Source organism: Echiichthys vipera, assembly GCF_963691815.1.
Source record: "Echiichthys vipera genome assembly, chromosome: 23".
In the NCBI taxonomy this organism is placed as follows: Eukaryota; Metazoa; Chordata; class Actinopteri; order Perciformes; family Trachinidae; genus Echiichthys; species Echiichthys vipera.
In genome coordinates this window covers 4,223,531-4,241,866 of record NC_139848.1, presented here as the reverse complement: position 1 = coordinate 4,241,866, position 18,336 = coordinate 4,223,531, and the positions used below count along the sequence as shown (strand labels likewise).

Below are 18,336 nucleotides of genomic sequence, written 5' to 3'. Positions count from 1 at the left end.
CAAGCTATCGTCCTTGTCATTCTTCATAACAGTCGACATTAAAATAAATAAACCAGGCTATGTTCTTGTATTCTTGGACTCGCTGAGGTACTGCTGCCAAAGTGCTTTGTTGTGCAGTGTCACGCAGGACAGTTGAGGAACTTTTTGAAGCACACACCCAAAAGAAGTAGAGGTCGTTGCACACAACCCCAACAGTGCACAAACATGCTACCGTGGCATATATAGCCTCTCCAGCCCCGCTCTTCTTCTGCTTTTTTAATCTGCTTCTATCTGTGAGTGTGTAGAATTAGAGAGCTTTGCGGGCATCCCATCCAGATTTTCCAATCCAGCGCAAATCCAGCCCTCATGTCAGGAGGACAGTTGTGTGCAGAGCTTAATCTGACATTATTAGGGTTGGACGGCGGCAGAACGTTTAGGGGAGCTGCCAGGGGGAAAGCAAACAGTGAGGGTTATGCTGTCTGGATTAGGGCCAGTGCAAACAATGACGAACATGTTTCACCTCATTGTCAATTGTTTTCGTTCCGCACAGATGCTCTCCAATCAAAACCCAGTCTTACTTCTTTATCAAATCGCAAAATGAGGCTCCCAATATGCATGTGCTCTTAATTTTTTTGTACCTATGCAAGACAAAATGGTAAACATGCCTCTACCGACCCACCCGACTGTAAAATGGCCCATGGGATAAACTAGAAATAGAGCATTAAATCTGCTCCACATTGATTCGTAAGAGGCAAACAGGGAGCGCAGTAACAACAGAGCGCCACGTCAGAGGAACCAACGACACTGTTGGCTCACCTTCAAAAACCTAAAACCAAGACTTGTGGCAGCTTTGAGGGAGAAAAAAAACAAGTTTATGTAACATTCTTGTATAATTTAATCTAATCCTTATTGGGACTAAATGGGCTCTGTCCTCAGTCTTTGGTAAATTACATTTAATCTGTCAAAAGTTGTTTAATGGAACCATAATAAAACCTCTCTATCTCTATATATCTATCTATATTATCTCTGTATCAGGATTAAAGCGTTCTCACTAAGGCCCCTCTTTTAAACAAAGCACTTCTTTAGGTCAAAGGTCAGACTGCTTACCGGTTAAGATGTGGGGAAGCTCCTTATCAGGAGAGAGGAGGTGCAGTCTGGGAGTTTAGGACCAAGATGGCAGATTGTTGGCACACTACGGACTGGGGAAAGCTCCCAGGGCCCTTTAAGTTCACTAACCCCCCGCCCATGGCCTCCAGCAAGGTGATGAACCCCCCATCACTACCCCACCCCTTACCAGAGCTTGTCCTCATAGCCGTCCGTGTGTCCTATCAGGGTACCAGGGTCCTAATAGAGGCAGAAGGGCGTGAAGGAGAGAGCGAGGTAGATCACAGTGACAGTCAATCCAAATGATTGTTGGATGCAGGAGAGTGGCGACAAAAGGGGACTGAGTTGACCCCGTTAGTACCCATGTAGCGTGGAAAAAAATGTTTATCTGGGGAAGTAAAATGGGCCATTTTACAGGAAAGAGTTGTTTGGTGCATGTGTCACTTTAGAGGGAAACCAGAAAAGTCCGACAAACTACAGTTTATAAAGGGAAAGTCGTGTCATAATGGACAGGAGCTATTTCTGTCTCTACTCTCCAATCGATGTTGATTTTTCCATGAGTAGCCGCTGACCGTCAGAGTACTGGGCCGCAGCCAGCCAGCTTAGTGGGTATCACTCCCGAAACACTTCATAAAAATTCACATAATTGAGCTTTTCACTCTTTTCACGGACGGGATCTGCGAGATCCTGGTTATTATTCTGTCATATCAATGATACGACTGATCAAATGTGGATTCCTACGTTTATATTTGAGGTTGTTTGCAAACATATTTTAAAAAATGTGGCGGTTAGCACTGTCGCCTCACAGCGAGAGGGTTCCTGGTTTGAATCCCGGCTGGGCCCTTCTGTGTGGAGTTTGCATGTTGTCCCCGTGTCTGCGTGGGTTTTCTCCGGGTTCTCCGGTTTCCTCCCACAGTCCAAAGACGTGCAGGTGTTCGGTTCATTGATGACTCTAAATCACCCGTAGGTGTGAATGGTTGTCTGTCTCTGTTCGTCTCTATGTGTCCTGTGATAGACTGGCGTCCTGTCCAGGGTGGACCCCGCCTCACGCCCGATGTCAGCTGGGATCGGCTTCAGCCACCATGTCTTTCCAAAATTCATTACGGTGGCGGACATATTTTGCTTTATGGAACTTTAAATAACCATCAAAACACAGTGACATGAAAAATCAGCCTCTGCACAAGAGCATGTTTGAACGTTTGGCCGCAGATTTAAAAGACTGCAGAACATTAATTTACTTTAAAACTCAAGAGGAGCCTTATTCACACATATGTTGATTGTGTTTGCTAAAGGCAGCAATACATGAATTACCAGACATTTTCTCTCTGACCTGCGTGTAGCTGCTACCTACATTTATGTATTTTACTGTATTGTATTTGTTCCTTTCATGGAAAAGACTGTACATTACATTGTACACACAATGATAAAATCAATTCACAATTACATTTAAACATTTACATGAATGGAAAGGAGCAGATGAGATTGTATTTTAAATTGTAGGCGTTATAATCTTCAGCTTCTTGCCTTTTTTCCGACCTTATGAATGTTTTTGTGTTCGTCTGAAACGTCTGAAACTGAGTATTTAAATATTCTTAGTACTGTGGAGAGCGATCAACAGAGAAAGGAAGCTGTACTTATACATGAATCAATCAGAAATGAAGAAGTAAAGCCTCTTTGAACCCGTCTCTGTTTGATAAAGTCTCACCATCTTCTGTTCATGTGTATCCCCGACAGCCATAACCGCAGCACTCTTGTGTCTTGGTAACAATAAACCTCCCGTTAAGTGTTCAGCGTGCTCTCAAAGTGCTCGCCCAGACCTCTAAAGCTGCCTGCACACAAAGGGACTTCATGTTCCTAATGGAAAATATGGCCTGACCCTCTGCGCTGGTGTGGTCAATGCACCCAGTAATGGGTACACATCGCCTCCTGGCAAAAACCAATGATGAATAGACCTCTGCGTGGTGAGGACCTTTGATGTGTCTGACTGCTCTGGGCTCAAACACTGAGTTCTTGCTTTGTTGGTGCACAAAGAAACAAGACACTGTATCGTGCAGATGCAACATTTACTCGTGAGGAAGTTTAGTTTTCGCAGGAACACCGAAGAAAACCCCTCACACACGAGAGACGGCGTATTACACATTGATGAGCCGACAACACTGAGCCACGCAGGGACGCTGTATTTCTCATATTCATCCAACAAGATGTTTTCTGAAGGGGGAGAAATGAAATATTAACCCTGATCTTCTGTAGAGATTTCTGTTCGCACAGAAAGATGTTGGAGCTCATTTGGAAGCTGAGATGTTCGTTGTTTCCCCCTTTTCTCGACTCTGATGCTGCAGATTATATTTTCTGGCTTGACATATGTTCATCATGGCTTCTTCCTGCAGTGACGTCGTCAGTTTCTCCTCTTCAAATCAGCAAAGATGAACCAAAATCCCGGGTACTTTTACAAAAAGGTCTAATGGAAGTGAAGGAAAACCAAATTACACGGAAACCTCAACATTTTAAAGCAAAATCCTGCAATTGACCTTGTTTTTGATGTCAAACAATAGAAGATTATCCTTGTTTTTTACTCTAAGTATATGATAAATTACACAATCTTCACCCCTTTGCTCCATGTACACAAACATGAGTCATGATAACGAACCCTTTCCTGCTTTATTGGTCTTTAGGCCTCGGTCAGCTGCACCTTCTTGGTCTGATCTTCTGTCCTTAAACCCTCATAAAACACTGTTTCTCATATCAGCATCAAATCAAATGATTACGTCATACTCGCTTTGATGAAAGTCCTCTGAGGCAAAGTTTTGATTAGTGATATTTGAATTGACGTGACACTTGTAGTCCCAACGTCCCTGATTAACTAGAAGGGCCCTCAGAGAGCGCAGACCTCCGCCTAGGCCGAATGCTCAGTTTCAAAGTGTTAACTAAGGTAAGACTGTGTTGTCTGTTGTAGGGAGGGGGGAAACCTGGAACAGTCTTCCCTCCACAATAAGGGAACGCCCACATATTCCTCTTTTAAAGGTCGACTCAAAAAGTGGCTTAAACCAAATCAAAAGAGCGACCACTGACTCGTCTGTATCATATTGCACATGACGTTTTATTCCATTGTTGTATCCTGTGTGGGTCTGGTGTCCTCCTGAGTGTGTCATGTATTGTGAGGTGTGTCTTGTCTCTTCTATTTGTATTTTATTTATTTATTTAGTAGTATTTGTATTTTTTTAGCAGGGACTACGGATGCAAATGAGCATCTTTGCTATAATCCGGCACTTTTACAGTGATGCGTTGTTATCGTTGTTCATTAATGTGCTCTGTCCCTAACAAATAAAGGATCGATTGATTAAAGTGAAACATGTAAAGCGGCTCATGGTGCACCATTCAACCATGTTTCATGACACTCAGGATGGTAGTTTTTCCTTTTAGCTGATTATTTTGGTCCTTTTGGCCCAGAGTCATGGCTCCTCAGCCCATTTAAGTCACATTTTCAGATCAGTCATCACATCTTGTGGGCAAATCAAACTGAAACTTTGTCTTTTTGTTGGCGTATACAGCCACAGCTGGTAAATTATTCATTTGTTCTTTAGTAACGGCAGATTTTGTGGATTAATGTTACATTTCAGACGTGTTGGGAAGTGACACAGTCTTTCTCAGGGTGTCTGCTTCGATCCCCTGCAGGATCACCTCGGTGGAAACACGGGACAGAACATCGCTATTGAATCATAAGAAATTCTGCACGACGGAAATCTATTTTAATCAACACAATGCATCGACACGTGGGCTCCCCTGGAACAATCCCGATAGGAGTTAGGGTCGTGCCATTCGATGAGAGCTGACATGTTAAGATGCCGGGCACATACAGCTGTGAGGATGATGAGCAGGGCAACCATGTGCTGAACTATAGTGATATCAGCCAGGGGGGATTATGGGTACGGTTACTGCAGGGCAGGCCGTGCAAGAATACACATCTGGGACGGACGTGACTTACAAACAAAGAGGTCTGACGATGGATAAATCGATGGACAGATGGGCGCGTAAGTGAAGATACATAGACTCATGGATGACTGGTGCACTGCAGCGGCAGAGCAAAACCATTTTTCTCAGTGATAGAAATCGGACCTGACCATGCCAGAGGCTGGAGACGACACACACTGGCACACACACACACTGGCACACACACACACACGCACGCACACGAGGAACATCACTGAACCTCAGAAGGACAGTTTTTGACGATAGCAAAGTTAGAGGGCCCCGCAAACACTTGAGACGACCTCAGGGGCCTGGAGTGGAAGTGGAGTCGACTGAAAGAGACAGACTGCATTTATTAAATATTTAGAAGCTGCAGATATACTGTAAACGCACGCAGCAGGCACAGTTTATCAGGCATGAATAATTACATGATAATAAATGAGTTTGCTAGTTTCTTTAGCTCACAAGGAAGCCTGAACGGGGAAATGTAGAGAAGGAAATTAAGGATTAAAGGTGGTTAGCTGTGCATAAGTACACGCTAATTATAATATTCATATAATTAGAGCTGCAGGCAATGATCCTTTCGTTGGGGATTCATTATTCTGCTGATTTTCTGTCTGTTACAGAAATATAACTCCAAGAAAAGAAGCAAATCCTCATGTTTAAGAAGATGATGCGACATAATGCATTTTTATTAATAATGAAGCTAAATTAACAGCTGTTTCCTTCCCATTTTACACCATTAATCAACATGTTTCCATTGCCACAATCCCCGAACTTATCCTTACCTTTGTTACCTCTTTTGGTAGTTTTCCGTCAAAGAATGAGTCATTCAGTTTGGATTAAAACAGACTAGAGCAGGGGTGTCAAAGCAAACCAGTTAAGGGTCGCTGTGGCAGGTTTTCATTCCAACCAATCAAAGACACACCTGATCCAACAAATCAACTGTGTGAAGACAGTTCAGGTGATTGAGTAAGTCGAGTCAGGTGTGTTTTTGCTTGGTTTGAATGAAAACCTGCAGCCACACGACTCTTTACTGGATCAGTTTGACACCATGACCTAGATCCTGTCCCCCCCAGTCCACCTCAGACTAGGTACTGTGTTACCCCGACAAGGCGGTGGCGATAATCCCGACCGTTACACTTATCCAAGTTGTTTGGGAAGCAAACTTATGTGCAAAGTTTCCTGGTGCCTTTCCAGCATATTCCTCAAAATCAAAAATTCAGGTGATTGCATGACTCAAGTCAGGTGTTCTTGCTTGGTTTGAATGAAAACCTGCAGCCACAGCGGCTCTTTACTGGATCGCTTTGACACATGTGGACTAGAGGAATACATCTTTAAATGAATGCATGAATTGATTAATTAAGCTTCGATTCCAACAATTAATAAATGATCACTGTTTGCAGCATGCCTTCAATATCATATGTATCTTATTTTGTGAGACTGTGAGAATCAGGACCGTATGATCATCGAGGCCTTTGGACATTTTTTATCCGTTATCACCACTGGTTTGAAACTGTATTATTATCTACCAAGCATTTTTTTGTCCGTCTCTCAGCAAAAGTAATAAGCATGAACCGGAGGAAGCGTAAATCGTCTTAGATGCTGTCGAACATGCAGAGAGCAGCTGGTTTTCTCAAACGCTTCGGCTGCAGCTCAGAGATGCCAAGATGAAAGATTAAGTGCCGATGCATCTTCTCTCTGTCTTTGTTGCTAAGCACTCGTTACAGCACCCATGCTGTTGCTAGGGACCACCTGTCAATCAAACAGCGTGACTGTAAGTACTTTTGGATTTTATTAAGATGGATTTTTAAGGTGTTGCAGCAGCAGCAGCAGTAGGGTCGCCCACTGTGCTAAATGACCACACAGAACATACGTATACAGTTATTTTTCTCTCTTTCTTTTGAACGCTCACACACACACACACAAACACACACACACACACACACACACACACACACACACACACACACACACACACACACACACACACACACACATACACACACACACGCTTACTCACACACGCTGCCTCCTAGCTGAAGCTGCCAGTGTGGCAGAACCAGTTGCTTTGACAAAGGACACAAGTTCCCCTGGGTGTCAGTAGGACTGAAGCCTTGATGCCCTGAATATACTGGAAGTGTCATTGTTTGTGTGTGTGTGTGTGTGTGTGTGTGTGTGTGTGTGTGTGTGTGTGTGTGTGTGTGTGTGTATATGCACAATCTTCTTATTATATACTTGTAAGGACCAAATGTGCTCAGAGGAAGGCAAGGGTTGGGTGTACAGTACATTTAGGGTTAAGGCTGAATGTAATATAAAGCTCTTTTTCAGGGATCACATATGTACATGTTGAAATGGGAATTTAAAAGCCTGTTCAGGCAGATTTAAGCAAAATCCATATGACTGAAAAGGAGAAAATCCCAGATTGAGATACTAAATGCACATTTCATCAGATCTGGGTGAACCGCTTCATGAAAAAGGAGCGACGGGCACAAGTGTTTATCAGTATTATGCAGTCAAGGACCAAATCCAACGTCTGTCTGCTTAACCAGACTCTAAATAAAGAACCAAACCCACTAAAACAACTGAAGAGAAGAGAACATGTCTAAACAACACAAAGAAACCAGATGAGATGCAGCCAGTTGTTTCTGCGAATGAGACGCGCACTCACACTGTCCCTCCGTACCGTGCCCAAACAGGTTTTACGGGTAAAGTCTAGTTCGTTTGACCAGTGTGAGTGCAACCGTACCGCGCCTAGGAGCGGCACGCTTGCCGTCCACGGCCCGTTTGGGAGAGGTGGGCTTTTGTAAAGCACGTTTGCACATGTACGAGCACGAGCGTGCGCACGTGCACGAGCACTAGGCCTATGGTGGTTCTGAGGTTATTTCCTGTGCGCCTGTTGGGACATAGAAAAAAGAAGGAGGGACCATGCGCGGACATTTAAAACAATGGCGGTGAAAGGTTCACGTTGGTGTGATGCGGAGGTGGAGTGTTTACTGCAGATTTGGTCGATGAAAAGATTCAAAAACAGTCGACAAGACGCACAAAAACTCCGAGGTCTACGGAAAGATTTGGAAACAAAGCCACGCATCGCCATGACGTCATCAATGCGTGTGACGTGTTACGGCGTGATGACGTATAGGCAGCAAGAAGCATTCTCCGAGGCCCAGGTAGTGTGAGTACAAACGGGCCTGGAGGGGGGGACAAGGACCCTAAAGCACGGGGCACGGGACGGAGGCACAGTGTGAGTGCGTGTCTGTATGAAATGATAACGAGCTGCTCCATGCATTAATACAAATCTGAGCATTAAGACAATAGCGTTATTTGTTTGGATGTGTTGTGGACAGGGTTTTGATTTATTAAGGCATCAAAAATACCGACCCTATTATGTAAAAGCCCAGAGTGTGGTGCAGGACGGACACGGCCACGCAGACATTCCTCATGGCTGCAGCACCATATGTGGAGCTGCTCACTCAGCCTATGCATGGCTGCCTTTCATAATTAGCAAAAAGTCTAATTAGGCCTTTCTTGCGTTTCTTTTCCCCCTCGAGTGAAGATGCAGCGGTTTTCACAGCTGCATAAATGTGTGAAATAAAAGAAACATACAAATGGAGAAGTTAAAGTCACGTCAGGGCAGACTTTTGAATAAAAACACTATAAATTAAACGTCTAACCTCAACGAGGAGGCGTTCTGTGATTTGAAATTCTCACTGTTATCATCGTGTGTTGTGTTTTTTTTTGTTGTAATTTGCATTCACATCTGTGAGGGATGCTGTGTGGGAGCGTAACGCACTCAGCTGTGGAAGATGGGAATGAACCCTGCAGCTCGGTGCTTTTTATAACCCAGACGTACTTTTATTCATTTGTTTTTAAAAAAGCGCTGTTTGAGAACGGCTCACAAAGTTTGTTAAATAAAGACGGTTTCGTGGATATTTGGGAACAAACGTGAACTGAATGAACACGGACTTTGGTGACCCCCCTCTTATGCCACCCTTAGGTGAAAAGTTCTGGTTTTGAAACTTGCTTGCTTGGGCGGCAGTAGCTCAGTCCATAGGTGACTTGGCTGGGAACCGGAGTGTCGCTGGTTCGAGTCCCTGTGTGGAGCACTGACTGGTGGCTGGAGAGGTTCATCTCCTTGGCACTGCCGAAGTGCTGTTGAGCAAGGCTGCGAACCCCCAACTGCTCGGGGCGCCGGTCACTGGCAGCCCCCTCGCTCTAACATCTCTCCATTAACTGCATGTATATAGGTCCTGTCTGTGCATGTGTGTGTATTTCGGCCGTGTGTGTGTGTGTGTGTGTGTGTGTGTGTTTGTGTGTGTGTGTGTGTGTGTATTTCGGGCCTGTGTGTGTGTAACATGAAAAAATAGAGTGAAAATTGAATTTCCCCGTTGCGGGACGAATAAAGGATATATAATAATATAATATATATTATTATATACTATAATAAAGTCTTCTTCTTCTTCTTCTTGCTGTAGATGTTCACCTCCCCATCAGGACGACCTGTCATAACTCTTCCTCTCGTCTGCAGGTCCAAACTAATCTCTAACTAATGAGCTTTACACCAGTTTTAGCTGATATTGTGAGCATGCACTTGTTCTTAACACTTTTATCCAGAGTAATGCTACATGTGGTCTCCTGTCGGTGGTATTGTGTCCCTCTTTATGCACACGTCAGCAGTTTGGTTGTCTGCGGAAACTGTCATAAATTGTTTACAGTTTGTAACTTGAAGCATTTTAGTTATTGGACTTCTAGATCTTAAGTTATCGCAGAAACCGCTCCATCTTCTTGATTTATTGAGATTAGCAGAACATTTTACATACTGCACATTTAAACTATGCTGCTAGGATCTGAGTTTGTGCTGCAGAGGCTGTAATGTCCTCCAGTTCCCCTGTTCATTGAATAGGTCTTGTGTTGTGAGGGGGCGGATGCTGTTTTAAGAAGCTGCTGATGCACATCATGTAAGGTGTAGTGGGGTGGTGGTTGTTGTTGTTTGTTCAGTTTACACATCAGAACCATCTTGTGTGATGCAGTAGATACTCGAGCATTAATCGGTGCATCTCATTGTTTCTGTTAACGCCGCTGACGCAGCACCATCCCTGAATGTCCGTCGCTCGTGTTCTACAGACGGATCCTGCTGTTTATCTGCACAGTGACATGCTTTGGCCTCGTTTCACTGGGCCTGCACTGGAGATGTGTGTGTGTGTGTGTGCTCTGCTGGAGGAAGACATGATCTGAAGTTGGTTGACTCATAATCTTGGTATTGCCAAAGGACAGATAATGTTTTGCAGGCTGCTGGCTCCCCTTGGTGGAGAGAGTCGTTACGCAGGAGACATCAGGACTCATCTTCAGGGACGTGTTTGTGTTTTACAGATAATAAAACATGCAAATGGTGAATTACAGGCTCAAAATAAAGCAGAGGAAAATGACTTGGTTATTTGTGTAGGAAGAGGTTTCACCTCTCATCCAAGAGGCTTCATCAGTTCATGTACGCATCTGACCAGACTGGGACTGGACCAGGACCAGGACCAGGACCAGGACCAGGCTGGGACTGGTCCAACTAACTGGTGTGAGATCCAGGTATTTAACCTCTCACAAGGCTGATGATGTCACTCAAACCCTTTGTGCTCCAAGTGCCAACGACCGTCGTTAGAGTGACAGTCGTTGGTGGGAAGTTGGTTTCGACTTTGTTAGTTCTCTATTGGGTCTTAACGGCAGTCATTGGAGTCACAGGAGGCCTCAGTTGCACTTGGAGCACAAAGGGTTTCCTCACACCTCACACCCAGCCTGGTCCTGGTCCTGGTCCTGGTCCAGTCCCAGCCTGGTCCTGGTCCTGGTCCTGGTCCTGGTCCTGGTCCTGGTCCTGGTCCAGTCCCAGCCTGGTCAGATGCGTACATGAACTGATAAAGCCTCTTGGATGAGAGATGAAACGTCTTCCTAGACAAATAACCAAGTCCAGTTGCTTTTGACTGAAGCTGCTTTGAGGATAACGACGACCTGGACACATGAGAACAGAGGAAAAAGTGTTCCCAAACCGGACACTCGGGAAGGAGGAGAGAGGGAGAAGCAGACAGAGGAAGAGGTTCGTCCTTTTGACTCGAGGGCTTCTTCTTTTCCGAGCACCTACAGCAGAAACACTTTAGCAAACTGCAATAAACAATTGAGTCAAACAGGATTTTTCACAACAAGACGTCACCATGGGAGCAGAGACAGAAAGCAGCAATCTGGAACTCTAACAACAAAGTAACTCCAGCTGTAATAAGGTGACGTTTCAGTGTTTCACTTGTTTTAACCTTGGTGAGTGTGAGGAATTAAACATGAGCACAATCTGCAACACTCAAGCAAAAAACCCTTAATCAAAGGACAATATGCTGTGATTTATTTAGTTAAGACTAATGCTAATCCTTGACACAATTCATTCATTCATTCATCTTCAACCGCTTATCCCGGGGTCGGGGTCGCGGGGGTGCTGGAGCCGATCCCAGCTGACATCGGGTGTGAGGCGGGGTTCACCCTGGACAGGACGCCAGTCTATCACAGGACACCTGCACGTCTTTGGACTGTGGGAGGAAACCGGAGAACCCGGAGAAAACCCACGCAGACATGGGGACAACATGCAAACTCCACACAGAAGGGCCCCAGCCAGGATTCAAACCTGGAACCCTCTCGCTGTGAGGAGACAGTGCTAACCACTACACCACCATGTCAGTTATTTTAATCACACATTTAAATGTATTCAGTTCTAAATGTATGTATGTATTATATTAACGTCAATATGAATATTGAGGGGCAGATTAATTTTTCCCTAATGAATTATGTGAGTGTACGTAATAAGTAATGCAAATAAAGTTTATTTTCTTTAACATGTGGACAAGTTACAAAGTTACAAAGTGCTTTGAAGCAGGATTCAAACTTTCCAGGGCTCAGACAAAATGGACTAAAACACTCAGCAATAATATAATAAGAGAAAAACAATGTTTAAACTGATTGGAGACACGTTTGAGATGAAGCTGCACAAAGATTTGTGTAAAAAAATCATCTTAAAGAACAAAAAATGCAGTTTAACTTCACCTCTGTAGATGCTTCCTCTCTGTCTTTGTGGCGCGCTAAAGCTCCTTTCTCCTCCGGATGACACAGCTCTTTTTTTCTGGGGGATCCTGAGGCATTCCCAGACCAGATGGGAGGTTTAAACCCTGCAGCATGTTCTTGATCCTCCTCCCAGCTTTTATCTTCTCCCAGTTGCTCCAAACAACCAGAACAGAGGCAGATGTTGGAAATCAGCCGTCAACAAAAGAAATACTGGTTCTGTTGATCTGCATCCAACCTAAGATGTTAACCCTCCCTCTTGTGTCCTTTTGTTTCTTTTGTTTTTCAGAGTTTCATGTTTTATCGTTTTATAATATTCAGTCAAAGTAAATTCAAGTAGATAGAAGTTATCGAAAAAAGCTGCAATAAATCTACTTTGATTCAATGTTGTAAGACAATAAAACACGAAAACTAGTCGAGTGTGTGTGTGTGTGTGTGTGTGTGTGTGTGTGTGTGTGTGTGTGTGTGTGTGTGTGTGTGTGTGTGTGTGTGTGTGTGTGTGTGTGTGTGTGTGTGTGTGTGTGTGTGTGTGTGTGTGTGTGTGTGTGTGTGTGTGTGTGTGTGTGTGTGTGTGTGTGTGTGTGTGTGTGTGTGTGTGTGTGTGTGTGTGTGTGTGTGTGTGTGTGTGTGAGTGTGTGTGTGTGTGTGTGTGTGTGTGTGTGTGTGCGCGTGTGTGTCCGTGTGTGTGTGTGTGCGTGTGTGTGTGTGTGTGTGTGTGTGTGTGTCCGTGTGTGTGTGTGTGTGTAGGAAAGTGACAGGTATTGAAGCACTCTGAAAGTCTGCATTCAAACTTTCAAGTGCTTGATTTTTTAGCTCCAAACTAAATATACGGTGGTTTGGAGGGCGCTGGAGGTCGATCATGGAAAACAAAAACAAAGAAAAGGAACTATTTAGTGATCGTGATTTTTTGGTTATGATACACTGACCTACTAACAATAAAATAAAACATTATGACATTAATGGAGTAATAACCAGACAGTAATGTGTTGCACTTTTCACACTGTTATAGACGCTGTCATCCTTCAAAACCCCATAACGAATTCTTAGAAGTTAAAATTGGTGATAACCTTATAATAATACTTGCTAATGTTTATTACTGTCACTTGATGATTACCTCTTCATTACCAGACTCTAACCTCACTGTTATTATTATTATTCTGTTATTAATGAGCTGTAAAGTCACACGTTGGCGCCCTCAGGTGGCAGCAGGGTCGCATTACTGCCACAGACTCACTGTATTTATTCTGTACTCTAATGTCTTTATGTCTCTGCAGCAGGAAGACAAGAAATCAATGCACTAATACATTATTGCATTAATACAAAATTGTCTTTTATACAAACAGGAAATGGTGCTAGACTTCTATTGAAAAGCAGTACGTTATTTTTTAGGTTTCCTGACTTCCTGGAGCTTGTTATTTATAAATATACTGTATATTTCAGAAGATTTTAACACCTTTAGATAGATGGATGGATAGATAGATAGATAGATAGATAGATAGATAGATAGATAGATAGATAGATAGATAGATAGATAGATAGATAGATAGATAGATAGATAGATAGATAGATGGATAGATAGACGGACAACTTTATTTATCCCCAAGGGGAAATTAGGTCATAGTAGCAGCGGTACAAAACAATCAGAAGTACAAAAAATAAAAAACAATATAAAATACAAAATATGAACTACAATAAGAGTACAGTATCACAGATAAACACTATATTACAATATACTCTGTGTTTCTGCTACAAACAATATGCCTTTTTTCTTGGTTAACTGCAGATTATTAAACATTAATAGTCTGGAGATGATCCATGATGAACCCATCACTTAGTATCTACCCTTCAAACCATTTCCTGGTGAAGTGTGTGACTTTTATTTTATACAAGAATGAAGCAAAATAAAACAGGTGTACTCAGGTGTAACAGGTGTTCCCCACACTCTACAGCAGAGGTGGGGAACCCTGCTCCTGCAGAGCCACTGTCTGCATGTTTTAGGTTCCTCCCTACCCTAACACACCTGACTCTGACGAATATTAAACCCCTGACGAGCTTCAGCTGCTTGATAACTAGCAGAGCATCTGACTCAGGTGTGTTGGAGCAGAGAGAAACCTAAAACATGCAGGACAGTGGCTCTGCAGGAGCAGGGTTACCCACCCCTGATCTACAGTCTTCCTCCTCCCTGATCCCAGGAAAATCAAAGATAAAAAACAACATCTTTGATCCCAAATCAATCTGTAATGTCAAGAAGTGTCTCTGCAGTGAAACGAACCTCAGATAAATCAGAGAAACAGCTTCCACCTGAAGATGAATGACGCGTGAAGAGTTACTGTCGCCGCCGCCGCAGCTTTTAAACACGAGCAGGTATTTTACTTTGACATCACATCTGGGAGCAGTGCCAGGTGACACCATAAAAAAGGCTTTGCACAAGGTCGACTTTTACGAGCGAGGTCGACTCTGTGTGTCCTCTTTTATAGATGCAGGGTCGCCCCAACTCAAGTTGTTGTTATGAGAACTTGAACCACCCAGTGGAGACGGGCACCAGGTGCTTTGTGGGGGACTCAACAACTGGCCTACTGAAAGACCCAGGGCTGAGGGGTAAGGAGCTACACAAAACCCCCAAAGAGCTGCTGAGGAGGCAGAGAAGGCAAGCTTCTGGCTTTGGCTGAGGAGGTGTGGGGAGTGAGCAACTCCTGAGGAAAGCTAGCTGCTGGGGGTGACATGGAGACGTCCCTGTTCACTGCCCCGCCACCAGGAGACGTTCTGGGTTAAAGGGGCGAAACATCGGTGAGTGGTGGTCCCCAGCTGATGACCCCGCAGCTAGCCTAAAGGGCAGCGGTGGAGGTGCGGCAGGCCTAGAGCCTAGCAGGTGAAAACACCTACCTGTTCAAACAATTTGAGGAATATATAGATGTACTGCTGTTTTTCTGATCCAGTTACAGTGTCGGGCTTCTGAGGCTTCACTTCAACCGTGCTACATGAATATATTTATAATGTGCTGGACCACGGTTCTCAATGTAAGGCTCGTCTTATCTCCGATCTTTGCTGCTTCTCTCAATGAAGCCAAATGTAAAAGTTTAGGGGGAGATTCACGTGTTCTTGAGGAGACTTTGACGACTGTACAGGGATTCCTGCAGGGTCTTTCTTTCCACGTGCATTAATGAGACTATAAAAGTGTCTACTACAGTATAGTCTCCATTTTGTAACTGTTGTTTTTCTGGAAAGATAGAGTCTTACTTATCTTTTAAGGGTCTGAGCAAGATACCAGTCATTTTACCTTTAAGCTACGAGGGTAAACTCAATCCATGACTCTTTGTTATTAGTGAAATCCATCTTTTCTGATTGAAACTGAAGTTTTTACATTAAAATGAACTGAATAGATTCTAGGTAAAGGATTTCTTTATGTATATAAAGCAATGCAATGCATTCAACAAGATTAGCATATGTTCCATTGATCATATTTACCACTGTTGTGGGAAGGTTCTCGTTGCCACTGTGTGCCCAAGATTGTTGGATCATTACTGTACCTACTGTATATTATAACTATAATGCATATTACTACATTTATTAAAGATGGTGTGACTTGTTGCTGCTCACGGGGGAATTGTTGGGTCTCTTTAAATCATAGACAACTCAGAGCGTGTGGTCTTTACCTACTCTATATGTAAAGTGTCTTAGTAAAACTGTAGAAGAAAGCACAATACTTCCATGTGATGTGTAGAGAAGTGGGCTACAAAATACAAAAGGGTGCTTTAAACCACGGTTGGTATTATTTAAATTTGGATCATCATTTTTTGCTTCGTTGGACTGATGCATGAGTAACAGTAGCTCCCCATTTAAAGGGTTATTTGTAATCCAACACTGCACAGGCCTGTCAAATGTCACCTAATCACTGGTCACTGACAGCGTGCTGGTGTATGTTTTCATCCAGAGCACCTGAACATGTAAACGCACCAGGTTTATCCACACAGCCCCGGTTACATCTGCAGTTCCAGCTCATTCAGAGTGATGAAATGCGCACCCATCCTCTCCCTCCCTCCCTCCCTCCCCCATCCTCAGTGTAGTGACAGCAGGATGTGTAACGTCAGTCTCGTACATGCCTGCTGTGTTTGTGTGTGTGTTTGGCTGGAGGAGTTACCACCGGAGCTCCTGCAGACAGACATTTTCTCATCCTCCGGGCTTCCCATAAGCTGTCAGATGAAAGCGGAGCTGGATGAGGCGGACCACCTCTTGCGCTCCGGTGTCCAGCCTCCTCCTGTGAGCCTCAGCCTCAGCCTCAGCCTCAGCCTCTTCTCTTTCATTTTCATTGAAATCCTCGATGTTTCTTCTTCCCCTCCTCGCTGAAACGAGAGCCCGAGCTGCGTGAGCGCTGTCCGCGGTGCTGAAACCCCCGCGACCTTCCCGCAAAAGGCGAATGCACGCGTCTCTGGCTGACATTTGACGCAAAACCGAGCCCGCTAGATCCATGCAGAGACGAGGACAAGTGGAAGAGAGGGCTCGAACTACCTGTTAGCTTCTCCGAGCTGCGGGCTTGCGCTGCCTCTGTTGCGCGAAGGAGGGGACCGACAAGTGTCCTTTCGCACCCGTTCAGCACATTTAAACCCGCACATGCATACCTTCTGATCTACTTTGCACAAGTTGGATAAATAAAAGCGACGCAGAAGAAGAGAGAGGGACGCTGGTTGTGAGAGATGACGATGAAGATGTGGTGACCCTGTGGGGAAACTTCCAGTAAAACGCAAGAGAGTTCAAAGGAGGGAAGAGAGGAAGAGGAGCGGGCGAGCCGAAGAGCCAGAGGTGCGTGTGCGCGGAGACAGAGGAGGTTATGACCGCGTCTCTGCACCTGGACCTCGGGCTGCTGCTGCCGCTGCTGCTGCTGCTGCTGGCCTGCTGGCAAACACCGGGGATGGTCGGAGCAAGTGAGTGTCTGGGTTTCTCTTTGTCGAAGTCAATGCAGGTGCAAACATCTGGCAGAATTCAAACCCTGAGATGTTGCACCATGCGGATTATAATGGTGCTTACATGCAAAAACGTACAATATGTCATTATCAACAAAGGTATTCGCTGAAATGCACCATACATCTGTTTCCTGTTTGTCTCTCCAAACACCTGCTCATACAATAGTAATTATAAGCTGAGTGGTGAGAAGTGGAATGATAATTGATGTGCAATATTAACAGAAACACACAGAAGCTGAGGTTAGGGCATCACAAGTCATGTGGTTCATGTATGTAAGACTTTAGGACACACAGTATTTTTAATGCTAAACAAAATGGAGATTTAAATTCTGGTAAAAGATAATGAAATTATCCCAATCTTCAGTGTTCACAGTGCAAGCAGAGACATGTTGATTTCATGGTTTTCATCCTGCTCTTGTATATATCTTGCCCGTATAAAGCATAGACTGAAAAACTGTATTTTGGACCCAAAAAAGGAACAAAACCCTGTTGTATTCCATGTTTTTTGTGCAAACATGTGTGAGCTGCGTCCTTTTCTCTGTACTGGTTCATTCAACCCTTTCAATATAACCTCAAACATGGATCACTGTAGTTTTAATTATAGCGGGGATCCAAGAGTTTCTAGCTGTATTTCGGAGAAATCCGTATAAAACAATAAAATCTACGTGTTCCTCTCTGTGTAAACTCACATGGCTTCAATGGAGACTTGATGCAGAATATGTCTGTGTGGAATAAGAGCCTTTAAACAAACTCACAGCTTCTGAAAGAGGATGCACAGCTGAGCATGAATGCGTCGCTGCTTCTTCTCTTTGTCTGTGTAATTGGGGAGAGTGGGGCGTTGTAAAAGTGTCAAACCTTAATTGAACGTCTATCAGGCGAAGGAATCTCTCTCTCACTCTCTTTCGTGTGTTTAAGCAGGAACGCACTTAAACCACAGCTCTCTTTATCTCTGTGAAGGTTTTTTTAAAGCAACCTTTAGCAAAAGCTTCTTCTCGGCTGATCACCAAGTGGAGGCTAATCTGCTTTTACGAGCCTCCGTATGATGCACTCAAGTGCGTCTTTTCTATTCCCCCACATGGCCTCCATCGTCTCCGCTCGCGACACAAACATCTCCGCACTCTGCTGCTGGTTAATGAGGATGTTCATTCATGAAAAACAGCTGGGAGAAAGAGAAGACGCTTATTAGCATTAAACACAAATCAGTAGAAAATGTTACCGACGGCAGGACAAACAGATGTATTAATAC

At 44.1% G+C, this 18,336-nt stretch overlaps 1 protein-coding gene across 1 annotated transcript in view; it reads left to right on the top strand.

Moving 5' to 3' along the window:
* Positions 1-16,954: 16,954 nt before the first annotated feature.
* The window catches only part of LOC310964909 (fibronectin type III domain-containing protein 4-like), a 20,063-nt gene continuing 18,681 nt past the window's right edge, over positions 16,955-18,336 (top strand). The window contains exon 1 of the mRNA XM_083938220.1: positions 16,955-17,051. Within this exon, the coding sequence (XP_083794346.1) occupies positions 16,958-17,051 (94 nt within the window). The 5' untranslated portion in view covers positions 16,955-16,957. The remainder of the gene's footprint in view (positions 17,052-18,336) is intronic.